Source organism: Platalea leucorodia (assembly GCF_965183815.1).
Source record: "Platalea leucorodia genome assembly, chromosome: 9".
Taxonomy (NCBI): domain Eukaryota; kingdom Metazoa; phylum Chordata; class Aves; order Pelecaniformes; family Threskiornithidae; genus Platalea; species Platalea leucorodia.
Window position 1 is genome coordinate 35,643,736 of NC_138831.1, and position 27,134 is coordinate 35,670,869.

General features: G+C 40.1%; 2 protein-coding genes across 8 annotated transcripts in view; one reads left to right on the forward strand and one right to left on the reverse strand.

The window, feature by feature from the left end:
• MINDY2 (MINDY lysine 48 deubiquitinase 2) overlaps positions 1–24,609 on the reverse strand; it is a 42,263-nt gene extending 17,654 nt beyond the window's left edge. For 4 of the 6 annotated variants that reach the window (XR_014229281.1, XR_014229282.1, XR_014229283.1 and 1 more), the window contains exons 1-6: positions 23,781–24,607; positions 15,298–15,355; positions 13,506–13,570; positions 9,049–9,207; positions 8,040–8,142; positions 7,309–7,451 (exon numbers count right to left, since the gene is read on the reverse strand). Coding sequence is in view for 3 of the 6 variants with exons in the window: in XM_082322513.1 (XP_082178639.1) it covers positions 7,309–7,451; positions 8,040–8,142; positions 9,049–9,207; positions 13,506–13,570; positions 15,298–15,355; positions 23,781–24,455 (1,203 nt within the window). In the remaining 3 variants the exon portion in view is untranslated. Of the gene's footprint in view, positions 1–7,308; positions 7,452–8,039; positions 8,143–9,048; positions 9,208–13,505; positions 13,571–15,297; positions 15,356–23,780 lie in introns of all 6 variants that reach the window. The other 2 variants (XM_082322515.1, XM_082322514.1) reach the window with 1 other exon arrangement.
• Positions 24,610–26,656: 2,047 nt separating this feature from the next.
• The window catches only part of ADAM10 (ADAM metallopeptidase domain 10), a 52,695-nt gene continuing 52,217 nt past the window's right edge, over positions 26,657–27,134 (forward strand). For both annotated transcript variants that reach the window (XM_082321994.1, XM_082321995.1), the window contains exon 1: positions 26,657–26,902. In XM_082321994.1, coding sequence (XP_082178120.1) covers positions 26,848–26,902 — 55 coding nt within the window. In that variant the 5' untranslated portion in view covers positions 26,657–26,847. The remainder of the gene's footprint in view (positions 26,903–27,134) is intronic.

Here is a 27,134-nt window from a genome sequence, read left to right on the forward strand (position 1 = left end):
AGGCTAAACCAGAATGTGTTTTCTACTTAATAGATCATGGCCCCGATTCTGCATTTGCTTTCTAGTCAGGGTTAGCGCTAAAACAGGATGATCAGCACACTAAGGTCATGCTATTAAGCTAACACATGTACACAAATACGCTTTTCGAGTACACCTCACCAAGACCAATATCATACTTTACAAAATAAATGCGTTTCTACCTTCATAAAATCCTAACTGGCCATTTCTAAAGTATTACCAGCTTACCTTTTAGGTTTATTTTAAATGTGGTGTTTTTTTAATAAATACAGTCTCATGGGTTAACAATGCCCCCAAAAGTACTAGCACATGATATACAGCAGTAATACCTACTGGTAACTGTTGTCAGTAGGGAATAAAACAATAAAGTCTCAAGTGCATAACTGTTAAGGTAAACTGTGCCTACAATAAAGTTATGAACAATTATTTATCTTAAGAATCAATATCCAGATATTGTACCAATGCCCAGATTTTATAGTTTCACATATAAAAAGCTTGAAATAAAGCTAAGGATAAAAGCAAGATTGTGCTCCTGAAGAATGATCTCTCAGTCTTCTGGTTTGCACAAAAAAAACCTCTCTGAAATGCAACAGATGTAGGCTGCAGGTGACGTTACTGGTTAATTTTCCTGGGTTAATTTCATGACCAGATTAAGTAATTAAAATTAATGCTTTTAAACTACTTGTTCTGATGCCAGTTACCAAGTTTCCAGCAGTTTAGAAAACTGAAAAGGAAAACCAAACACCTGTCCAGTAGCTTCATACAGTAAAGGCAAACAGTTTAAGCCTTATCCTTTAAAGTCTACGTAAATGTTCTCTTGGACTTCTGGATTAGACCCCTTGGTTTTTATGAAGGTGTTTTATGTTGACATGAATGAGTGCTATTATTTTGATATTAGTCTAATCTATCTGAATATTTTAACTGTTAGAGAAAATTAAGAAATTTTTTTTTAAAGTATACACCATTTGATTCAACAGAGTAACCCTCAGAATAAAAACTGCACGCTTACTAAGAAATGGAAAAGTATATACACATTGTTAAGAAACTATATAAATGGCATCTACTATGCCAAACTCAGACACCATCTTAAACGTCCAAGGAAAAAGTGCAATAATTGCTATGAAAAATACTTTATATTCGAATAAAAGTCTGTGTTGAGTTCTGGAACAGAAACTCAACATTTATAAACTAGAAAACATAATTGCAACACACATACTTAAAAATCTAAACAGGTGTCTTGCTACTTTTCAGTAAAGAAAATAGGTTGTCTTACAGTCACATCAGTGGGGAAAAAACATTCCAACTGAACTAAGATATTCTTACCAAACTGATTCCCTCTTTACAGTCCTGTTTTTCCTTGATCTAGGGAATTATCATTTGATGTATTTATTATCTGTGTAATGAAAAGCAAAGGCAAAAAAAAAAAAATCATGTCTTTAACTTCTGAAAATGATTACTGTATAGTCACATGAGCCAAGAATATTAATATGCAATTAAAGTGACAGGAAGTAAAATAAATGAGTACTTGGGCAAATGGACAAATAATAGTGAAAGAGATTAAGAGTCTGATAAAGGAGCTGCCATTATTAACTAACACTCGCCATATGTCGACAGATGTCTAAGATATTACAGAATTGCCATATTTGCTTTTCTTTTACATGCAATAATGAATTTTTAAAAAATGTTACATAATTTTTTCTATAAGCATAAACATCATCCTAATACTCAAACTTTTTTCAAATCAGAAATGACAACACGTTGTATTAGGCAAATTTCATCCAATTTTCAGAAGATGAATAGTAAAATATTAATTATTCAAGACTACATTAAATAATACAAACTGAGTAAACACATTATAATTGAACTGATGGTCTATTCTGAAATGCAATCTGTGAATCTTCACAATTACGTTGTGATATCAACTCAGCAGCTTTAAAAAAGAAACTGAAGTCTTTAGAGGAAGATTACTCCAAAACTTTTCACAGTGATTTCTGAAAGTCACTGCCACCATTCTGCTACTATTGTTACTTTACTCGTCAGCTTCCACGATTTTAAAGTGAATGGTGTATCTAAAATGGAAAAGTTATTATTGAATGAGCCCTTTCCATTTAACTCTTACTCCGAGTCATGAATTTGGAGGATATGTAAAAATGGCACAACAGTTACCTGCCTGAAGATTAACCCTTTAGAAGTGTCCATATATTAAACTGAACTGGAATATTTCAAAACAGTAACAAATATTTTCAAATACAGTGACAGTGAACTAAAAACAGTTTTCCCCCTTTTGCTTTTTCTCTCATTTATAAGTCAAATGCTCTTTTTTAAACAAAAAATATTTTTAAAAGTGTTGTAATACAACTTTTCACCTATTATTGTCCAGCTCAAAGCCCAAAGTATTACCTTCATCCCCATAACTAGTGCAGAAACGCCTCAAATATCTGCTAGCGGAGACTGTTAATAAGCTTTTCCCTACAGTGTATAATAGCACTGATACCTCCCTAATCTACACCAGGTATTCATAAGGTTGTTGTATGTTCATAACCATTCTATTTCTGATCTTGCAAGAAGCACTTAAGAGTAAAAAAATCCCACCTATTATTGTTAATTTAGTAACAATTAAAAAATCTTTATTAAAAAGAAAGCCAGGTTTGTGAAGAGTCACTCCAGTTCCCTTCCTTACAAATTTCTTTACTATCCACAAAAAAAAAATATCTTGGAGACAATAGAGATACTAGACACAAAGGAAGCATGAGTAGATTACCCAGCCTAACAATCATACTAGTTGGGCACTAGTACGCCTAATGTTTCCAAGGAGTCCTTGCTACTATGCAACATCTTGTAACAGCAGCCTATGAAAAAATTTTCAAAGCAAAGATACAGGAATTCAGAATACTGCACTGTTTGTTCACACTTTCACATAACTCTCAGTAATAACAGCCCTCTAAAATAAGCAATCCAAAGCCAAGGTAAAGATCCTTTGATCTGACAGTGGAAAGACACTCTAAACTCAGTATAACTGGGTGAAGTGTTGGCAGTGCTAGTAAATCTTCTATTTTTAAATTGATACTGTGTGTCAAATAATAAATACTGCAAACTCTTTGTAATAAAAATTAAAAACTTAAAAAAAGGCTTGAAAACCAGAAGTTCAAATTATATGCACAAAGGATGTTACCAGTCTCCACCTCTCCCATTTCTGCTCTAAAATATCCACAAGATCATCCTTTATTAAGGATGACAGGTAAATGCATATATAATATATTTAAAAACAGAAAATATTTATTATCTCTAAAACAAGCTCACCAGATGGGATGTGGAAAGAACTCTAATACAACTTAAAAATAATAAATCTCTTCAACCAAGCACGACAAATATTAAAAATGGCTCAATCACAATCATATGATTTGTTATGTGGCACCAATATAGAGCAGAATTAAGGCTATATGGGTTTGTCTGTTTTAGTAGAAAAACCTGATATGTTGAACTTTAAAATGTCTCCAATTTATGAATTTTGCTCTTTGAATTATTTCAATATCACCAAGTATTTACTTTTCTTAAATTACCCACACCTGCTCCACAATTCTAAAGCCAATTCTAGAAAAGATAAGCATATAAGAGAACTTGGAACAAGTTTCTGCATTTCCTTTGAAAAAGCTTAGCAATCTGATCTTTTTCTATCCTCCAGTAAGTGCAGTTAAGATCAGCCAACATTCTACTTTCTTTGAAATATAAAAATACTGAAGTCCAAGTCCTTTCACTAAAATATCGGCCTCAAAAAACCCCACTGAACTTAATGTACCCAGCGTACAAGTCACTGTATCAGCTGTACATAAAAGCTGCCAAATAAAAGTTTAGGTATTGGCTTCATTAGAATACTACTAAAACAGCCTGATGTACCTAAGGGATTTTTGTTATAAATTCTTGCTAATTATTCAAAGTGTAAATATTTCAAAAAATACACAAGTTTTATTATATGTACATAACTTTTGTTATATGTGTAATTCCGTTTTGTTTAACTTAATAACTGTTTTGTTTGTATGTTTCCATATATTGGTTTGGAGCAGGAAGAGGGAAGGACAATACTAGAGAAAGCCAAACAAATTGCATAGATCTTGCCCTAAAAGTTCTACACCTTCATTTTCTCTGGCTATGCTGCATCTTCAGTTTTCCTAATTGTTGGACTTTTCTCTGTAATCCAGCTACTGCTGATTATTGCTCAAACCATGAAGTAAAAGAAACTCTATTAAACATCTGAAGAGCTAGCATTAAACCTAGTAAAAGGAAAGAGTAAAGCAGTTGACAAATCTCAACTCCATGACAACAATGCATTTGGCACTCACATGAGTATGCTGGAGGTCCAAAAATTTTGGTTAGCTAATCTTGGCTAAAAGCCCAAGTCAAATCTATTTATGACTTCCTTGAAAGAATACCTAGTCATATAGCTATTTCAAATAGCTAGGTAGGTTAGAAACAGACAGAAAGGTTACTGCTGACTTTTAAAAATAAATTAATAAAGAATTTTTGTCTTTATTAATAAGAGTTTCTTGATATCTCAAATTCTGTAATGCACCAGAAATCCAAGGCAAAATGAACAACACTGTTTAAAACTGACAAACCCAGGATCTAAAAGCCTGTAGATAACGTGGAAATTGAACACGATCTGCAAGTGAGGTCACCATAATGACTGTGAAACACAAGAATAATGGTCCATATTCCAAAACTTAGCATTTCAGAAGTCTAAGACTTCTCAAAAAGGACAAGATTAAAACCATAGTGACTTACAAGCAAATAAAGCTTAAATACACATCTAAAAAGTAACACTGTTCTTCAAATATTTTAACTCAATATTTCTTAGGACTTGGATTTAGTTCTTACAGTTAACATTCAGACACAGATTTGTACTCGTTGCCTTAACCTGTTCTGTATTATTAATATTGGTTAAGGATAATTAACACATTGAAGTGTTGTATTTTATTTCTTTAAGGAAAAAGAGTCTCAACTGAGAAGCATATATTTACAATTATGAAGCTGATAAAGCACTGACAAACACACACCAGGTTTTGGCCTTTACTCTAAATACTAGGCTGCAGAAGACAACATTCTACATTCTACAAACAAAATTCTGTATTGATAATTCACAAGGTCAAAGTGACACTCATTGACTGTATTTAATACAAGGAATATTTTATATTTTATAAGCTTTAATTATAGCACAAAAATGAATTATTTCCAGGAGGATTTAACTATTTTACCTGGAATATCCTTTTGTCCTGGTTTCAGCTGGGATAACGTTGATTTTTCTTCCTAGTAGCTGGTATAATGCTGTGTTTTGGATTTAGTATGAGAATAATGTTGATAACACGCTGATGTTTTAGTTGTTGCTAAATAGTGCTCACACTAGTCAAGGACTTTTCAGCTTCCCATGCTCGGCCCGGTGCACAAGAAGCTGGGAGGGGGCACAGCCAGGACAGCTGACCCAGACTGGCCAAAGGGCTATTCCATACCATATGACATCATGCCCAGTATATAAACTGGGGAGAGTTGGCCGGGGTGCGGCGATCACTGCTCGGGGACACGCTGGGCATTGGTCGGCAGGTGGTGAGCCAATTGTATAGTGTATCACTTGCTTTGTATATTATATTATTATTACTACTATTCTATTTCATTTTACTTCAATTATTAAACTGTTCTTATCTCAACCCATGAGTTTTCTGACTTTCACCCTTCCAATTCTCTCCCCCATCCCATGAGGGTGGGGGGAGTGAGCGAGCGGCTGTGTGGTGCTTAGTTGCTGACTGGGGTTAAAGCACGACACCTTTAAATGAAGTAAAAAAGGTTTCCTGCACCTCTATGCATGCATTTATACTCAGAAACTACATCTGTACTTCTACTTAGTATTTTCCTTTTAAAAACAAATTGTTTTGAGGTTGGGTTTTTTTTTTTTCCCCATAATGAAAGCAACCATAAAACAATGTATGGGCTTACATGACAAACTACCACCAACTACTGCAAGACCTAAATTCAGAAAAATGGAGAGAAGAAAAGCCATACCTCTTAAAATTGTGACATATATAAGCTTCACCAGGAAATATAACAATTATAGTTTTGACCATAAACAGATATATTCCATAGCTTTTTGTTTTTTAAACAGAGGAAGGGAAAAGAAAGATCCTTTTACCTGTCCTACTGCTTTAAGAGAATATCATTGTACATAGATTTAAAACAAATCTTAGATGTGCTCTAGGAAGCTATTAGAAAACTAAACCTGTGTTACCTGTTTGTAGTGTCAATCATTATTTATCAGGGCTATTCAGAGCTTTAGCTCAGCTTACAAGTAGCTATTCAAAATGCCAAAGATAAGCATTGACAGTCAAGATTAACAGACAGAGGGAGAAAAAAGGACTAGTACTACCAAATGGAAAAGTTAGTGTCATTCACATGAGGTATATGACATTACCATATAATAGATGGCAAAAACGGTGGTTCCTTATCATTTTTGTATGTTACACCCCCGCCTTTTTTTTTTTTATTTATTACCATTATTCTTAAATGCAAGTGTACGTGAAATTGAAGTCTTATTAAATAACAGATAACCAAAATAAATTTCAAGAGTTCTATACAAAGGTAAAAACTCCTATGTACATTTGAGAGAAATATCTAACTCAAAGTATGATTTGACATTGCAAGGAAATGATTAAATCTTAGGAGACAATCTGCCCCTTTCTACTCAAATCAGATACATAAAAATACACTATTAACCAAGTTGTCATTTGCTTTTCGTATCCTGGAATACTCCTTCCACAATTCCCACCGTTTTGCTTCCCCCGTTTCAGATTCATAAAAATAATCTCTTCCCTAACAAAGGGAACCAGTATTCTAGCTCATGTCAACTTCTCCAAATGTTTGATATTTTGAACACCATGATGGAGCTACTCATCTACTGGCTAAAATGTAAAGCATTAACGTTATCATTGCCAATCACAAACTGCAAGTAAATCTAAGCCATGTAAGAAATGTATGTCATTACACATAACAACAAAAGGAGTTAACACAGGGAGCAAACTGAACATAAAGAGAAAAGAAGATTTAAAGTGATAATGGATCCTGATATGTGAAACACTGTAATCAATAATTCACAAGTAACATTTGCTATAGACCTTACATTCACCATAAGCCGTACTTACATATAAAACAAACTGGAATTTATTTCTATTTCAAGACGGGGGAAAAACACAATTTGCTTTGAAATGAGAACACAAACCACAACAGTAAAGACAAAAGTGTTCAATATACCTTGTATTTGGTCATGGTGCTAAAATGGTTGTTCCTGAAGAACACACAAAGCTCTCCCTCCTGGACAGCTGAAGTCAACTCACACAGTCCATGGTATGTCAACTGTGTAGCCGTGTTATTTAGAAATTGCTCAGCTACAAATCCTACAAAAGCAATACATGCTGTTACGTGTGTCTACTACATACTTCCTAATATATAAAACCTAGTTACAATGGTAATATTTTTCCTATCTCCTCCCTACTTAGATGCCCCCTTATTACCACAAATCTAAGGGAACACATTCAGAGAGGGGAAAATGAGTTGAAAGTTTAAAACCTCAGCGTTGTAGATAATCCTCATGTTCAGAAATGCTATATCCACTTCTAATATTACTGAGTTTTCCCTTGTCATCATGTAGCATATAATTAATGTTCTAATTATAGGAGATAATATATAGTAAAGTTGAAATCCGAATGCTGCCCATAATACCTTTTCATAAAAGGAAGTTCTCTCCAGCTTTTTAAAAAGTATATTTAATAGATCAAGAGAATGAGGCTGATCCTTTGTTTGGAAATTGCATCAGAGAAGTTTAGAAGACAAGCACAGTGCTGTCTGCCTGCCCAGGGAAAGAAGTTCAGCAGACAGAATGCAGCTCTTCGCACTTGTATCTCTAGATAATGAGACCTACATACAAAATATGTAACTAAGATTTGATAGATACTTTGATAAAGCATAGAAAAAAAGTAACCCACCTTCACTAACCAGTTCACTGTTGTCCGACTGCTTGCAAGAAATGATCTTCTCCACTAGCTGATTGTAACTGCAGTTACCAACTGCTTTTACTATGTCAGCAACCTGGAGCAGGAAGGAACAGCATACAAAACAGAGAACTTGCCTTCGTGAAGAACAGAACACAACTGTAAGCCTATGGCAATTATTCATAAGAAAATAAGAAGAGTTTCAACAAAGAGAGGACGTTATCCCCCTAAAAATACTAGGCCAAAAAGTTTTAGCCCAGACTGTTACACATTTTGCAGTCTCAGATCCCATTTTAAATCCTTAAGTTAACACTTAACATCAAAAGCTGTTGCAAAAGCGGATGGAGGAAAGAATGGGGTATCAGTTGGCTCAGCTGGGCATGGGGGAAGTCCAAGGGGATAAGAGAACAGCAACTTTCATGAACAAGGCAGGAAAAGAAAAAAAAAAAATCTGAGGCAGGTTATTCCAGACAAACTCACCAGTTTCTCCCTAAGTAAACAGTACCAGTTTACTGTTTAACAATATAATTAAAAATAAATTATATGTTTGTTAAAGATGCCGTTCTCTCTAACTGGTTCTAACATCCTCAGTTCTCAAAAGCAGTAACTTTTAAAAGTAAATCAGAATTAAAGAAAGGAGGAAAGTAACCTTGCATTCCTTCCAAGCATTCTCTAACAAGCTTTCAAAAACAACGACTGGGACACCGTATCTGGCAACTTCCTACCTTCCTCAGAACAACAATTCTCATTTACACAGTTGTGAATTCAGCACAGAAGGTTTTGAAAGCTAGCTTGACTATAGACGTTGTCTCTGCAAAACTACCACACTAAAACACATGTACAGTCTGTATTCGCTCCTGTCTGAAGAAAATGGAATTTTTCTGACTACATTTAAAAAAAATCTATTACCATAATCATTATAATTCTAAAACATCTCCCCCCCTCCCCAGTAAAATTCAGAATAACTTATATTCTGGTTGAATTACTGAAACAAATAAGTTACCTGAGGGTCCACTAACCATCCATGGTACAAGGGGATATCAAGAAGATCAAACACTATGCACTCAGGTGTGTATTCAAATACTCGTACACCTGTAAACTTCACATTGACATCCAGACCCGTCTGTAACTTATGTAGAATCGCCATTGCATCACTCATGTTCTGACAGCAGAGGAAAAAAAAAAAAACCACAGATGATGAAACAGAGTTTTGTACACTTGGTGGTCACTCTTGTAACCCTTCATCATTTAGTATTCATCAATTCAACATTTAAAAAAAATTACAAAAGGGGAAATTAGCTAAACAACTGTTTCAATGCATATTCACTTTGTTCATTCTCATTGTGCCAGAAGAGATCTGCAAAATAAGAACTCTCCCTCCGATCAGCTGTATCTGACTGTTTCTTCTTCTATACTCACAAGCTGCTTTTAGGCACCTCCTATTTCTTTTAGCTCTATTTCCCATAGCTACAAGCCAGATTTTGCAAGAATTGGATTATAACGGAATCTCTAAGGGACTCTCTTGAGGTTTCTTCTCCCCTTTTAAGTCCTGCGTTATGAGTCAGGCTGAAGTACTTGCCACCACATAATGAATGAACAAAACAAACGGATCTACACAGTTCTACTTGCCAACCCTAATTTGGGGGTTCAGTACTTAAAGCGGTGAACAACAATGAAGAACGTGATTTTTGTTTGTTCCATAAAAAAAGTTTTGCTATCTTATTTTGGGGATACCTTTAAATGGCCTGTAGATTCTACTGTGGAAAAAAGTCATGAAAGTAGCACTTATTATAGTAGTGATCCCAATGGTTCCTAAGGGGAGTTATCAAGTCATGAAGATCCAATCACACAAAGTAAAGATGAGCCAAAGGAAAAGTGCTTTGTGAGACAGTTCTCTTGAACTAACAAATAAGTTTCCTGACATGCAGGAAAAAATTTTCCACCAAGTGAGAACAGTCCACAAAGACTATCATCAGAAAGTATTTGCAGTGTTTGCAAAAGATTCAGGGAAACTAAGCTGCTTTTTTGTTTAGTTGATTTTTTGTTGGTGTGGTGTTTTTTGTTTTTGTTTTTTGCTTAGTTTTGCAATATTTTGTTGCTTAAGAGGAATTCAGGGTTGCAACAATGGGGAAAAAAGCACGACAAAAACCAGAAATACAGGTTAGAAAGGAGATGAAGACAGAAAAGATTCACAGACTAAAACCACTGATTGTTAGAGACAGTTGCCTCTGTGTTGTCTTCTTTTAATGATAAGACAGTTAATGGCAAGAACCACAATTAATGGAATCAATAAGGGAAGACAAAAAACTGAGAATAAGGATGACTGACTATAAAGGATGAATAAAACTATTAAAGAGCTAGGTAGGCTAACAAGGCATAAGTGGGGTACATAGTGATGAGTTATTTTATTAAATTAAAGGCAACTTGCTAAAATACAGGAAATTACAAATAACTGGATCCATTAAACAATAATATAACCAATACATTAAATTGAACATTCACTTCTGTAGCACATTAGTGCACACATTAATAGACAGAGCAGAATGTGAACACAAGCCTGTGCATTAGAACATAAGGCAGACCTTACTATTTTTAAGTCAGTTTAAGAAATCAGTCTTTGCATCTTGTAACTTGCTATGGTAAAGAACGTACCAATTAAAATATACGACACTCACTAAGTAAACATGCTAAGTGAAGTAGCTACGTCATTCAATACTTCATGATCCAATTCAAGCACAGTTTTGCATCTGTTGGAAAGAAGTTTCCTAGATCTTGGAAGAAGTTTTAGACATCTCTTAGCATGCAACAGAATTCTAAAACAAAACTTGTATGTAAAAATTGTGTAAGCAGACATATATATGTAAAATAGTCTCACCTACAGATCTTTGCACAACACTTTACACCTGCAACAGCATGGTTTCATTAAGGCATATAGCAAAAATTTCAGATTCACCAACCTCAGCATTTTAGCCAATGGAATCAAGCTACTCCTCTTGCTAGTATGCAAGTTTAAATGTATTTTTTTTCTTAATAAAATGACAGTAGAACAATAAGCTTGTTCCTACTTTGAGTAATTTCAATTCAGATGCAATTTCTGGAAACTCCTAAAGTAAGTTTATAAACAGACATACTTCCTTGTTACTAACCAGATTTAAACATGGAAAGCTCTAAGAGTTGAAGCTTACACAGAAAAAGCTTATAAACTATTTGATAAAGCATAGCTATAAAACACTGTCATGATCATTATCCAGTATCTGCGTTTCAGAGTGGTTGCTATGAATGAAGAGTTTTACTGTTTGTAGCCCTTTAACTCCACTGTTGTATGAAGTTTCTACTACCAGGAAGGCAAGAGCTCCCACTACTTTATTACATGTTGCTTCATCCTTTTGACAATTTTGCTATGTCACGAGATTTAGAATTTAGCGAGATTTGTAATTCTCAAGACTTGGCTCAGACATTTTTTTAAGTTTTTATCATTATAACAGCAAACCAAACCACCTTACTTAAGAAGTGGATTTCATTAGTAGGGACCATATATCAAGTATAAAAACCTATCAGAGGTGTTTTAGAAGAAATAACGCTATACTCTTACTCTAAATGAATAGGAAGAAAGTCTGTAGCAATTCAGCACTAGCCATCCACAGATTCAGATCATACATCTACATACATCAGTTGCATTTATTTTGTAATGTTTACTTTGTAAACAAAGCAGGAATACATCAAATTGGCCAGAAAACTGCAAAAGTTTCTCACTACAATTTGAACAGTATCATTTCTATTTTACCTATTTCCACACCTTCAATGCAACAAGCTTCTAAAAAAAATGAATGCAAATAAAAGAAGATATAAATGTACAGAGCAGATGAGCTTGGAAAGGACCTCTGGAAGTAATCTGGTCCGCCCTCCCCACTGAAGCAGGGCCACCTAAAGCCAGTTGCCCAGGACCATGTCCAGATAGCTTTTGAACATCTCCAAGGATGAAGACTCCACAACCTCCCTGGGCAACCTGTTCTTAAGTTTGTGCATTAGAACTTGTGCTTCCCCCCCCCCCCCCCCCAATTAATCCAACCTTCATTCAAATACTTATTTAAATCCCTCAAGTATAGTAAAAAAGAAAGTCACAGCTGAAATTAGTATCTTGTCATGATGTTGAAATTATACTAAAATAAAGCATTACAAATTCAGCTGTCCAAAAAATTTACTTGAATTTCTTCTATAGAAGAAAATATATTGGGTTAGGTGAAGAATATTAATTGTGTGACAAGATAAACAGAAAATTATGATTAACACCAAGACTTAGTTCCAATGCTTCTGAAATGTAATAGTTTTGTAAGACTCAATTGCCTAATTAGTTTCTTTCTGCCCTCTCGTGATATCCCTCATGCATCTACGAGTAGATTTAGAACATTCCTAGAACAGAAGGTTTCTTTAGAATTGTCCAGTTAAATATTTAAGGAAAAGTTTTGTGACATTTACATAGTAAACCCACATATTTGAGCACAAGAAAGCCATAGAGGTTGTACTTTAACCAGGTATATAGTTTTCATCACCCTCCCCTAAGTTGATTATAGCTATAATCTTCTACAGCACCGAATTGTGTGGAAAAAATACAGCTAATTTTGTTATTACAAAAAGAATTCATATAATTTGATACAAGTCATATTTTGGGTTATTATTAAAAGAATCCACATTCAATCTTCATTCTAATTTCAACTCTCCCAAGATACTCAATTTGTTTTTCAACACTGAAAGAGAGCAAGAAAAGATGACCTAATAATAAATAGAACTAGCTTGAAACCTAATACTTATAATAAATTCAAATCACTTTTCCATAAGCAATCAAAAAACAGCTGTGACCACACAGAGCTTGAAAAATTTGCTCCAAGATAACAAATACTACATCAATATTTTTTTAAACTAACAGCATTATTTTTAACATAGAAAGACTTCTGTGATGACATAAAAATAGTAGTCAGTGCAAATAATATTGCCTTTCATAATATGGAATTAACCTCTTTTTGTCCATCATGACTTAAGAATAGAGATCTCTTTCTTGCTCAGTTTACATCCTTAAAGAAAGTCTAGCCAGGATCATAGAACAGAGCACACTGAAGGACGCATAATAGAAGACTTCAAAGAGCAACCACCCTGTTACATACTTCCATCTGTACTTCTCTGTTATAATTCCTCAATAAAAACAAAATTCTTTCATTACACTCATTGCAGGGGAAAGAAAAAAAAAATCATTTCTTGTGTTAATAGATCCCGAGTTTTTCTTCACTAATAGGCAGTATTTATAAATAATACTCCACATCAAGCCTAGGAAATGAGGAAAAATTAACTACAAACAATGGTTTATATGCTTCTGGTTTTTAACAAGATGATAAACCTTAGGTGAGAAAAAAAAAGGCTTTAGTTCCTTCAGACATAAGCAATTGTTTTTTAGGAGCAGCTCCTTACCTGCTCATAATTTAGACGTTGAATTTCAGATATCTCTTTAGGTTTTGCATCAAGAATATAGTCTCCTAAAAAAAGCAAAAATAAAAATAAGTTTATTTCACACTCAAAGTTTTAACATTTCTATGAACACTGCTGACTGATCATAAATACCACCACTGAAGTTTTTTTATCAAATTAATGAGATCGCATTGTTTTATAACCTGAATTATAATTATGAAGTAAAATAGGAGTATAAAAAACATAGTAAGATCATATTAAGAAATAAAATTCAAATGGCCAATGTTGTTACTAAAGCAGTATTTCATAATCTCTTGGGGTATCATATCAATCTCTTAATTATTCAGAAACATACCTCCCTCTGTGCCTCAACTTAAAAATATAATAAGGTCAAACTATTCACAAGAATAAATGTAATTGCATAACACAATTTAAAAATGCAACCACTTATCCTCACTGATACTATGAATATTTTGGCCAATGTTTCCATACACCAATAATTCTGAGAGGCTTGTATTCCATCTGTGTCTACAACACAAAGGTAATTAATCAGTTAATCAGCACGCTGCGGTTCAATATTTGTAACATTTTTAGTGACTAGTATCCATAAACTGCCTCTCCCAAATTTTTCAGATTTTATTCCAATGCTTTTCGTATTTATTCCCTTGTTTCATTCCTAAAAAAATATGTTTCTACTCAAAGAAAAATATTGCTACAGGTTTCTTAATTTATAATCTTTTAAGTTAAGATTCTTCAAAGTGGTTGAAGGGCTTTTTTTTTTTCTTTTTTTTTTTTAAAGCTGTAGAAGAACCATTTGGCAACTGCTAATCCTGTTGACTGAATAGGAACCCAAATAATTTGAGAACGTTATTTTGTTACTCAATTTAATTAGATAATTCCAGAAGCTAATATATGCCTTCAAGAAAGAATATAAACATTTAGCTAACTGTGATTATGCAGTGACTTCAGACAGTATTATTCTATCAATACAATTAGAAGAAATGTTTAGACATAGGCAGCAAGATTTCTTAAGACTTATTTTTTGAAATTATGTAATTAACTTTTTTCTTCCACTGAAAAAGATTCAGTGATATGCTTTTGAAAAGAACAAGCTACATCTTTTACAGGCAAAAAGAAAGAAAATATAGTAAGGTTTTTTCTCCTGCGTAAGAAAAAAATCAAACCTAGTCTATTAAGCTCAAGTATTTTATATTTGTTAGGATACAAAGGGAAAGAACTGTGGTACGTATAGCTTAAGTACTATTGCAACTGCACTTTTAACACCTGGATCATTCTGAGCTATTGAAGTTACAGACTTGTCAGACGGAAACAGCTGCCGTTTTGCTGAAGACTGAATCTCATAATGGAGTAGTGCCTGCAAATGAGACCCCAGTCACTGGACAACTAAATTAATTTTTCCTGTTATTTACTGGGTCATACTACCAAGGATTAGAGTTACTGCAGACAATTAAAGGCACAGTTGACTTACTACATTCTGTCAACTATAACAAAACAACATTGTAAGAGACATGAATAAGTTTAAATCTACCAGTGTGTTGGTGTACTAAGCCATACCAACTGCATCACTAGACTAACCACTTAAGAAAGCAGTACAGAAAACTTCTAAAAGCAGTTAAGGAAAAGCGTGAGTAACTGAATACCATAAGTAGTTTTCCTGAAGCATGCATTCAAGTAAAGCTGAATAAAACAGTAAATAAATAAAACAGTCCTCCTATACTACTACTCACTAATAAGTATAACATATAATTGAAAACCATTTATTGTAATTACTAACCTAAGTATTCCATCAGCTGTTCAGCCGTTATGATTTCCATCATTGGTGGCAGCTTAATCTGCGAAAGTAAAAGTATATTCTCTTTTAAATGTCAAAACAATACAATTTAGAACATATCAATAAGATATTTCTAGACGGAAGTCTTCTGATCACATTTGCCTCACTTGATTTATAAGAGCATTAGTGTACGGGGAGCAAGAACCTTCCCAGGACCTCTACTAAATAATGGCTACAAGAAGAGATTAAAAAAAGGCATTTTGTTTTTTAGAGAAATCACATGCACACAGTGTACTTTCTCACTTGCAGCTCTCTGCATAGTGCACCCTACTCCCACCAAAACATTTCACCAGCATCCCCCTTGACTTCACAGGAGTTCACACCACTCGCTGCACTAGCTCAGCTGCAAGCATCCAGGATGAACAGACTTGGAACTGTAGCCACACTTTGTTAAGAAAACTTCCCCTTATTCAGCAAAGTCTTTGACTCCCTGCCTTCACTGTAACTCTTAACTCAGTCTTAACTCAAAAAGTTCCTGCATACAGACAAGAGGCTGTAGAGAATCTGGTGGCAGCAGCTGCTGGGACAGGGAAGCCAAGACTCATGCAGGTACAAGGAAATGACCTCCCAGCCTCTCATCCCGTGCTCACGTTTAAAGGGTTTGGTTTAACTCCACCCAGAGGAGACCAGACACACAGAACCTGGTGGTGAAGCTTCCGTTCCCCTCTCCCATGACCTATTCCTGTCATTGTCACATCCTAAAATCAACCACCTTGGCAGCAGCCAGAGCCAAAGTCTTAGATTTCATCTCCAGCATCCTCGGTAAATGTTTTGGTTATGCATTTCCATTTATAGGTCTCCCTCTAATAACAGCCAAAGCACAGACACATACAAAGGCATACTTCTGGCAATGTGAAGGAATACCATAGGAGTATATTGTCTTTAACCATAGTGTGCTCAATTTTTTTCTGCATAAATATGAATTTTATTTTTCTAAGGTTTGGTGGGGTTTTTTTGGGTGGGTTTTTAAGCTTTCACTTCAGTTTTTAATCTTCTCATCCTATCTCTTTTCAGCATCTTACCAATGAAAGTCTAGAAAGTCTGCTATTTATTTTATTAGGAATTTTTTAATCAAGTTCCTCAACACTGATTGCTGTTCTCCTTAACACAGACAGAAAGACATGATGTAAGACTGTTAACTCATGCTTAAGATTTAATAGGCTCCAACTACTTTGCTGGCTGTGGATAGGGAGGAGGAAGTAGAAAGCCATGAGATGGAAGAACAATACATATAAAGCCTTTGATGCAGCATCCCAAACTCAAAAATACAGTATAGCAACACACTACACTGTTTACATTGTGGTAGAGGGGGTTTCCTTCCCAGTCTGAAAACTAAGCTGTTTTAATAACTTTCCAGAGCAAAAGAGGTATGATTGGACTAAATCTATCTCATCGCCAATTTTAATCGTATTTGACAAAAGGCAAATGTGTTAAATACATTGATTTACAAGAAGTTTCACTAAATTTGGAAGAAGAAAGAGACACAATTTAATATGCCCATGCTTAGGTCAGAATTGGCCACACAGCATATGCCACACATTGATGTGGTGGACATAGAAAGAAGCTGACAGAACTGTCGGCAATCTGGGGAAGGAAGGGAGTGAAAGTATAAATTGTTAGTAAAGCAGGAAATTAGTGAAGCATAAATTCGTAAGAAAGAAGGCTTAATTAGTTCTGCTTATAAAAAAACCCTTAAAATTCTACAAATTAAACAAGAAGAAAAAAATCAGTCATGGATGCATAGGCACATGAATTTTTGAAAACATCTTTTAAATGAGTGACAACTGATTGTAGCTTAAAAAAATTTCTTAACTTCTTCCCAAAACTCCTCTAAGTTTCACTAATACTCGATAGGCTAAAGGTTTTCATAGCCTTTGACCCTGTTCATAATATTAATACTGAGTATTCACACAAATATATTGTGCCACGTAAATAACATGACTACAGGTTCAAAAACCTGATTCTTAAACTTCCAGTTCTGAATTGGCAGCATTCAAGCCTTAGCAAACATTAGCTGTGCACACCCCTGAGTTGGGTCTGGTTCATTATGGTTCCTAAGGCATATCGATGTAACAGCATGGAACAGAATTACTCACACTAGCTATGCATAAAGTGGTTCTGGGACTACAAACAGTACAGATGTGCCAGTATAATATGAAGGAAAATTAGCATTGTTCCCTCCACTATTAGCAGGACTACTGTGATGATTCTTTCAGGACTGAAGCTAGCTCTTTTTATTATTTAAAAACATTCATATCGGCTCAGCTAGCATTACTTGCAGGCTTCTGCTCTGCATTTAGGAATCTAGAAGTATGTCTACATTACAAATGGCAGCTGTAAAGCGTAATTACATGGGCTACCTATATGGCATATACATATTAATGTTTCAGACTTTACAGATTGAAGGAGGTATTATTTGTATCATTGGTTAATAATCTGAATTTTCGCTCACAACCGTAATGCCAAGCCATTTATTTTTTTAACTGCAGAACCAAAGCAAAGTAGCTTTACTCATATTTGCAGAATCTCTCATAGTCAGATATTTTAACAAGCTAAATCTCAAAACTAACTGCTTAATTAAATGCTAAACAAAGATAATGGATTACTTCATGGCATAATTTTAGGGCTAGCATGTTTTGTGGGACCTTGATCACATCTTTAAAGTGAACTAATGGGGTTCCAACACAGACACAAATACTTCTGAACAGAGCTGACTTAAGGATATAGAGAGAACTTGACATTTCCTAATGGTGCAGAGCTTCATTGCAAGTGCCTAAGCTACAGGAAATGTACAACAAAGAGGAAACGGGAAAGAAAAACACCTTAAGGAAGAGAGAAAAATACAGAACCACAGTCATTCTCCACATAAATCAACAGAAGAAAACAATGTAAGCAATTATAGTGAAAGCTGTTGTTGTCTATAACGGTCTATTATTTTGAGGGACAAATTTTCTCAATAGGTTTCAATGCTTAGTTGCTAGATTTTACATTAATTTTACATTTTAGGAAAAACGTGCTTCCTCAGCTCCCACCCATTTCCTGTACCCCTCTATTGCAGTGTCCTGGTCTTTCGCCCTGATGCTCTTCCTAACTCTAGCTACTTTTCATTCTGTTTTCCCTCCCATTCGCAGGAGTGGGAAACAATCTTTCTCACTCAACTACAATGTGAGATACAGTTGAGCCACCTTTGTAATTAAAAGACAAGATTAGTAAACAAATTTTCATATTGAACAGTTTGTCTAGCACAACTTATACAGTTTCTATGCATTAGACTACAACCTGGAAAACTACATAATACTAATTTTAAACATTTTCCACTGTATTCTCCCACTCTTCAGAAGGGCTTAAAAAAAAGAAGTGATACAGTCCTGCACAGAAGCTAACACTTCCAAAAATACTATGCATATAGAAAGGGACGATACAAATTTCTAATGGCTTATTATTTATAGTCTCAGAACATGTTTATCTAAAATATGCAACTCCCCTGAATTCAGCGTTCCCGAAGAGGTAAGGGTAGCTTCATCCTACCTTGACAAAAAACAGTTAATACTCCCTGCAAATACGTACCTCTTGCCTTGCGGGAACAGCTTCATAAGCTTATCACACGATAGCCTGGTAGTACGTGCTGTCACCCAATAACTTTAACATCTCCCTCCTCAACCAGGTTTCCTTCAGTCCCTCAGAGCAGGCTTCCTGTTCTGGCAAATGCACAGCTACAGGCCTACTGATTCGTAAGCTCAACTCATCCCACAGATGCAGGGAGGAAGGCTGCCAAGGCCTCTGCTGAGCATTCATCAGAAGCTCACCAGCAACTCACCTTCGGAGGCTGAGCAAGTTCATCTGAGCAATCTGTGCAAATGCTGACCATAAGGAGGTTTAGCTCAGTGACAAGAAAAAGCAGATCACGCGTAAAGGGCCGTGCCAGACCTCAGACCAGGCACTACCACTGCAGGCTCTGACAAATCAAAGTGCTATCAGTGGGAGCATACTGCACTCAGCTCCTCTGAAAAACAGGCCATTTTTGTGAGAACTTAAACCTAAAAATTTCTAACTAGAAATTTTTTACTCTACCTCTTCTCTGCACCTCAGTCTGGATACATCCAAGCATAAACGGTTACATAACATTTACTTACGTAATTGTTACAATCACCTAAATAGGTAATTCATACAGTTCTAGAAGTTACTGAAATTGTAGTAGAACTAGGCACATAAGGAGTACAGGTCCCAAAACCTTCTGTTCATTGAGAGGACTGTGATAGAAAAAAAAAAAACCAAAAAACTTTTAAAGACACTGTCAAATATGCTACTGGGACTATTCTCCTACGTAAAAAGTTATAAGGACAAGATATTCCATATGCACTCACTTTTCAAGACACTATTAATATTATTTATATTTGTATTACATTATGTTTTCCCTTAGGCTTATTTTATGCTCCAAAACAATTTGCTTCTCTGCTCCCTGGACATTTCAGATATGTAATTTCTATGCAGTGCATCAAGGTTCACAGAGTTTTTCGGCTACATGACATCACATCCTACCTAAGAAACACAGAGCATAATTACCTGGCACCCCATTAAGCTTTTAGCATCTGATGATTGCCATGGAGTACATCCTGAGAAGGGCTACCCCCCAAAAAATTACTGTTTAATGCAATGCCAGAAGTTATCAGAAAGTGGTACGTGGACTACACCTAACAAAGATCACAAAAAGTACATAGAAAAGCAAGCTTTGCATTCCTGAGCTTAACTACATAGTGAGTCACAGGTCTTCAGATTTAAACAAGCTGAAAGACAACATCCTATGCTTCTCTACATCAGAAGAGACAACCCATGCTTGTACATACTCTTTAAAATGTTTGTTTCAATACTCTACTTCTGCTTTCATTTCCATCACAGAAGCCTAAACGGTTACCACATTGTTTTGCACAACAGTTACTTTTTCAAGTTGGTGTCATACTGCTTTTGTTTTCTTTTTACTTAGAAGAACATTGCTGTTAACACTTCTGTAAGCAGAACTCCTTGGCTGTATCTCCTAAAGGCTAAACTGCAAGTTAAGCTTATATAGGCGGTCTGCAAAAACACTTCAAAAGAAAAGCGATGATTTCATTATTGTAACATTTAAAAGTACGGCTTCTACAATCTGCCACCTCAAAGTTCTCTGTCCAGACTCCTTTGAAAGCAGTGGAGAAAAGAGAGGTGGCAGTTTTATTGTAAGTTCAGTTCCAAAACCTGGTACTATCAAAAAGGCATTTGAGCAGTCCCAATGGGTGCTACTATTTCAGAATTTCAAAAAACTCAAGCTTTGCCAAACCAGTATCTCACAAATAAGAACATACAGATGCAGCACTCAAAGAATCAATTATTTTTAAGTAGTCTTTATACCTGTATCCCTAAATAAAGATCTTTGATATAAAAAATACCTCTAAAAGGCATAATAAAAACTGAATAATGACTAGGAACAGAGAACAATCTTGCTCCGTTAATGAACAAGATCTTCATAACCACTAGGAAGAAATTTTTTGAGTATACAGCACACTTGCCTGAAGCACAGTACATCTTAAGTCTTCCTGTTATTGCAATCCTTTAAGCAAATTAACAAACCACCTATAGTCTCTACTCAGTGAGGGCTATCTCAGCAAAACTGTTTTGAATGAGGGCAACTGGCACACACAAGCAGAAGGTCACAAAACTGTTAGTATATTTAAATCAATACTCTAGAATGCAGGTAAGAAGCTGGCATTTTGAGGAGCTGAAATACCCAAAAAGGTGAGTTCTCCTTAATATTTCCAAATGTTGATCTGAATTTTTTGGCATAAATGTTTCCGTGATTATGGCCTACATATCCTCAGAAGGCTTCCCACTTATTACTAAGTAATAAATAAAAACTTTAATTCTAAGCAAATTGATTATGCGCCACTTGTCACAAACAATTACGTGAATTCAACTTTCACTGCTGCACAAGCACAGCTCATACACAGTATTGGAGCTCAAGGTTATCACTCCCATTCTAGAATAATGGAAGCATGTAATTGGCCATGCAAAGGGAAGTGTCTGTGGAAACTTGAAAACTACTATTGTAACTATTGTTTCTCAACTTTGTGCACTTGCATGTATTATCTGAAGTTATTTGAGACCCTGTCTACCTACAGGACAACCAAAACTCTCAACCTTGTCAGAACAGAGTTCTGAGAAGGAAAGTTGGTGGCTAATACAGGGAAAAGAGCCCAAAACTTAAGTGTTTACCTTCTTATTCTTTGTTGTAATTTTATTTCCCCCTCTTCATCTCCTTCTTTCTTCATTTTTTTTTTCCCCCGCCACATAGCTTCTTTTCACCTAACACATACTATGGTATTCTTGCTCTGCTTTCACCCATTTTCATCTCTTGGTCTGCTTCCTTCTTCCCAAATTATAATTACCTGACCCAATCTAGTGTTTGTCTTGGGGTTCAGAAGCGAGAAGAACGTGGATGTCCATCCTCAGCCTTGGTATGTAGCTAGCTACTGTCAGTGAAGTACAGATGAGCTGCCAATAAGCTTGCCACTCCAAACAATGCCAACGTGGTTCTTGACCATACACTGGGCAAAAGAAAGGCTAATTTGGAGAGGCACTAATTAGGAAAATCAGTTATAAGCAGGGGCAACACACAACCAACTAACAGGAAAACCCTCAAGCATATAAATAAGAAGTCATGTGATAGCAGTTTCACCAATTTAGCTGCCTGTCTGCAACTCATGTAAATTCTGCTGAGGTTTTATATAAACAGACAGAATTATAGAAAACCCTTCCAGTAATCCTAGCAATAAGAAATGATAGGGCACTCTCAAGAGGCATTTTGATTTTCACCTATTTATAAAATTGGGTATCACCTTAATTCTCACTATGTAATATTTGATCAAGCAGAATGTCAGTTAAAATTCTGGATGGAGGCCAGCAGAAGAAAGCAATCATGTATTTAAGCAGGCAAAGGAAGAATGCTAAGGAGCAAAACCTCCAAAAACATAAATGCAAAAAACAAGAACAGCGCTGTCCCATTTATATGCTTTCATTAAATCAAAGGTTAAAAAGGAAAATCCTGTAACTTGTCATGCCTTTTAAAACACCACCACGCAGAATGATAAGGAATGATAAGTTCTCCAAGGCCCTCCACTCACCCCTAGATGTTAAAGAGGGAGCACAGAAAATGAGTGTTAAATACTGAAGTCTAAGACAAACTTCACACTCTCTTGAGCATGGCAGAACCTACGTAAGGCAATACCTTAAAGTCACACAGAACTTCTCTGTCCTGCTTTCACCGATGGCTAAATATCTACATCACCGTAACCACAGCTTCCCTCCTAATGTACGAGCTATTCTGCTCAGAACGTACAGAAAACATAACAAAAAAATCATCAATCTTCTGGGAAGTTACCTTCCTCTAAGCAAATTTCTTCTTATAATATTATTTCCATTTTGACCTTTTCCTATGTCACCTGTTACACCTGTGAACAACCTTCTACTCCTCCAATACCAAATGTCTTTCCCTTGATACGACAACATCGAAACTATTCCCATAAAGCTTTCCTATTCTACGACTCCATTCTATCAGCTGACCACTCTTTTGGCACTAAATTGCCAGCATTTCTCGAGAAGTATCCCCTCCTCCTTGTTTTGCAACGCACACAACCTCATAGCTCTTCCCCAACAGATGTTCCTTTCACATATAAATGTTAATAATTACATTATACCTTACATTTTAGTTGCTTAAAAGTTAAAAAGGATTATTTTAAGACTACAGGAAGTCTGTATCCATGGTGGCTATTAGAACACAAGAACTTCCAGGTCTCAAAGCTGTACTTGATCACGACCTGATTTAGTTGTTAATTTAAATACAATCTATGCTGCATAACTGTATGAATGCATCCCTGTTAAACAAACCTCTATTTTGCACAATTCTGCATTATACAAAACTAACCTATTTTCCCAAAATTCCGCCTGTCTTCAGTGCTATAAATAGTAACGTTTAGTTAGTAGAAACCTGCACACATCTGCAAACCATATATTGCTCAGCGTAGTAAAGCATCATCTAGATTTTGATTTCTGTTTTAAGACGACAGCAAAGTAAGTCTGCACATGACAGCAGCACCTCAGCGGTATATCAGCAACAGACTGCAAGCCATTATTTATTTTCCAAGTTCTCTACGCGATACGCGCTTAACAGCAGAGACAAGTCTGCGTCTTCATCAGCACAGGCTTCCAGCGGCGCACGACGGTGGCTTTGGCACAGGCGGCCCCCGAACGCCTTCGGCGCTACCCGAACCGCCTCGTTAGCCCCGCCGACGCCGGCGCTTCCAGGTCAGGGCGCTGCCCGAGCGGCGCCGCCCGCCCGGGCCGCCCGGCGCGGCGCAGACCCGCCATGGCGGCGGCCGGCGCGCCCGCCCGCACGGTACCTTCCACGCCAGCAGCAGCACGTTCATGATGGCCAGCAACGGGCAGGGTCCGTTCTCGTTCTGCGTGATGACGGGCGTGTTCTCCTCCTTCCAGCGGACCCACTTGATGTGGTAGACCGACTGGCCCGGGAAGCGCTCCTTGGAGGCGGAGAGGAGCTGGGAGCCCGCCGCGGGCCTATCCCCTTCAGGCTCCGGGGCCGGGCCCCCCGAGGCGGCCCCCGCCGCCACCGCCTCCTCGGCGTCGCTGTTGAGCTCGGAGCTGCTCGGGCAGCAGGAGTGCAGGTTGGAGAAGGACTCCAGCGAGTCCAGGCTCCGGGACTCCTCCCCCGGGGGGCTGGGAGCCCCGCTGCTCCCGGAGCCGGCCCCCGCGGGACCGCTCTCCGAGGTAGGCGCCGCTCCGGGGCTCTCCGGCACGGCCAGCCCCGCGCCGTCCGCCGCCGGCGGGCTGTCCTCCGCGGCCCGTGAGGGAGACGCCGTCCGAGGGGCCGTGGCGGGAGCGGGGACCGGCTGAGGGGAAGGGCTGCGCCGCCCGCCGCCCTCCTCAGCCGCCGCGGGCCCGTCCCTGCAGCCGCCCTCGCCTGCCGCCGCCTCTTCCAGGAGGAGCTGGCTGGCAGCGCCCCCGCCGCCCCTCTTCAGCGAGCCCGGAGGCGGCGGGGGCTGCGCCAGGCTCTCCATGCCCGGCCCGCCGGCCGCCCGGCTCCTTCGCTCTCTATTGGCACCGCAGCGGCTGATCCTTCGCCAACAGCGCCCGAGACGCCATAACAGCAGCGACGGCTCCGCCCCGCCAGGGACGTGTGGGCGGGAGGGGGAAGCAGCCGCGGGTCACGGCGGGGCCCGGGGCGGGGGGGGCGCCCCGGGGGCGGGGCCGGCGGGGCGGGGGAAGCCGCCGGCGGGGCGGGGGCCCGGGGGCGGCGGCGGGGGCGCCGGCGGCCGGGGAAGGGGCGGGGGGACGGGTGGGGAGTGACTGCGCGCGCCCGCCGGCCGCGTGAGGGGCGCGGGGAGCGCGGCAACCCCGGCGCAAGCCCGGAAGGGGCGGCACGAGGCGCGGCAGCCGCGGGGCAGGGCCCGGCCCGCGTCCCGCCGGCCGCGCGGAGCGGAGCCCAGCCCAGCCCAGCCCAGCCCAGCCCAGCCGTGCGGCTGCCGGCCGCCCCGGGGCGCCCCTCGGAAGCGGCGCAGGGAGCGGGGCGCCCGCCCCCCCTCTCCGCGGCGGGACAGCCCCCGCCCCGCTGCGCCCGGCCACCGCCAGGCGGGGCAGAGGCCGCGGCCCCCCCGCCCCGGGTGTTTTGCAGGAGGCCGGCGGGGGTGGGGGCCGCGCCTGCGCGGGAAGGGCGGCGGGCAGCGCCCCGCCCCGCAGCCTGGGCTGCCGGCGGGCGCGAGGCGGGGCGCGGCGGCGGCGCCCCGCGTTGGCAGCGGGCCCCTGTCCGGGGCAGGTCCGCTCTCCGAAAGGCTTCCAGTGCTTTTTATTGCGGTCTGTTGAGCAGCTGTATTATAAAAATGTGATTGTGGCGAGCGTGATAGGTAATTTAAGAGCCAAAGCAGTTGTATTACTCAGACTTCACCCTTCTGAACCGATTTCACGCTCTGCCCATAGAAACCTTCAGCTTTTAATCACAAATTTTAAATACAGTTTTGGGAAGGTAAGAATTTATCTTCTTTTTTCTGTTCTCAGCAGTTCTCTTATCTGAGCTGTTCATAAACAGTTGCATCAACTTTAGCAGCCTTACCTGAAGTACGTCCAGCGTAATTGTACTTTCTACGTACGTGTTTGTGTAACAACTTTTCTCAGCTGTAACAGCGTTAGCGGGGGAAGAACTTTTTTATTCTGAAAGGGAATAGGAACGGAAAAGCGCAAATAGAAGGGGGGTGACAGTAAACTGAGAAACTTGTCACAAACCCTAATATAAAAAAATAAATCTTTGAGTTAGCATAGTTGAATGTAAAAATTAGCATACTGACAAACAAGAAATGAAACGTTTTGTCTGAACGGTTCACATTTTTATCTTCATTGGAGGATTTTCCTTTATACTTGAATTGTGAAGTTTGCTCAAGACAGTCTCAAAATGAAGAAATTGCTGTTCAGTGGAGACAACTGCAATGCTTCCCGACATGCAGAGCATCAAGAGAAGTAGGTGACCTAAAATAAAACTCGAAAAGTGAGTAAGTAAATTAGTTTCTGCAAGGAAAAACGTGTATCTGATAAAGGAAGAAAGGAAACCAGCTGATGTATTTACTTTTTCGCAAGCCATCGTTACGGTAAACGGCCCTAAGGCTGTGTAGACAGAGGTGCAAAGGAACCGGAGGGAAGGCTGCTCAACAAGTACGGGTAAAGTTTGCGCACCAGCTCGTTCTTTCCCTCCGAGGACGCAGGTCCTTCTCACCCACGCAAATACCGGCGCCCCTCGGCCCGGGCCGAGCCCTTCGAGGGTCCGGGAGGCCGCGGCCGCTCCCCGCCCCGCGGGCAGCCCTAGGGCGGAGGCAGGCGCGGCCCCGGCCTGCCTCAGCCGGGAAGCCGCCCGCCGCGGGAGGAACCCCGCTGCCGGAGGCGGCTCGGGGCGGTCCCCTCGCTGTGCCTCGGGCGGGACCCGCGGCCGGGCCCGCCCCGCTTCGCCCCCGAGGGCGGACAGCCGCCCCGGGCCCGGCGGCGGCGGCGGTGGCGGGGAGGCCCCGCCCCCCGGGGCGGCAGCCTATGGGCGTCGTCCCTGGCGTCCCGTCCCCTCCCCGCCCGGCGGGCGGCGACCCCTCCTCCGCCCGGCCCCGCCCCTGCGCGCAGCGCGGGAGGCGGGCGGCTCGCGCGGGCGGGGCGTGCCCTGCGGCCCCGCCCCGCCGGTGGCGTCGCGCGGGCGGGGGCGGGCGGGTGGAGGAAGTCGTGGCGCGGGGAGCCGAGCGGGGCGCAGCGCTGCCGGGCGGGGGGCGGCGGGGCGAGCCGCCGAGCCGTGGGCGGAAGCGGTCCTCCGGAGCGGCGGGGGACAAAGCGGAGGCAGGCGCGGAGCTCGCCCCTCCCCATCCCGGCGCCGACTGGGGCGGATGTGCTGTGGGTAGGCGGTGGCGGGGCCTGGGCCCGGTGAAGATGGATCTGGCGAGGACGATAATCCTGCTGTGCTCCTGTGCGGCGGGCGCCGGAGGTGAGGAGCGGCCGGGCCCGCCCGGCCCCGCGGGGCCCTGGCCTGCGGCCCTGGCTCGGGGCTGCCGGCCTCCCTCCATTCCTCCCTCCCCCCTCTCCGCCGCGGCGCGGCTCGGGGCTGGGGGCGGCGGGCCCCGCTTCCCGGGGCGCCGCGCCTCCGCGCTCCGGTGGCAGGCCGCGGCTGGGCCGCCCGCCGGGGCTCTCCTTTCCGTCGCCCGCCGCTGGGCACGGTC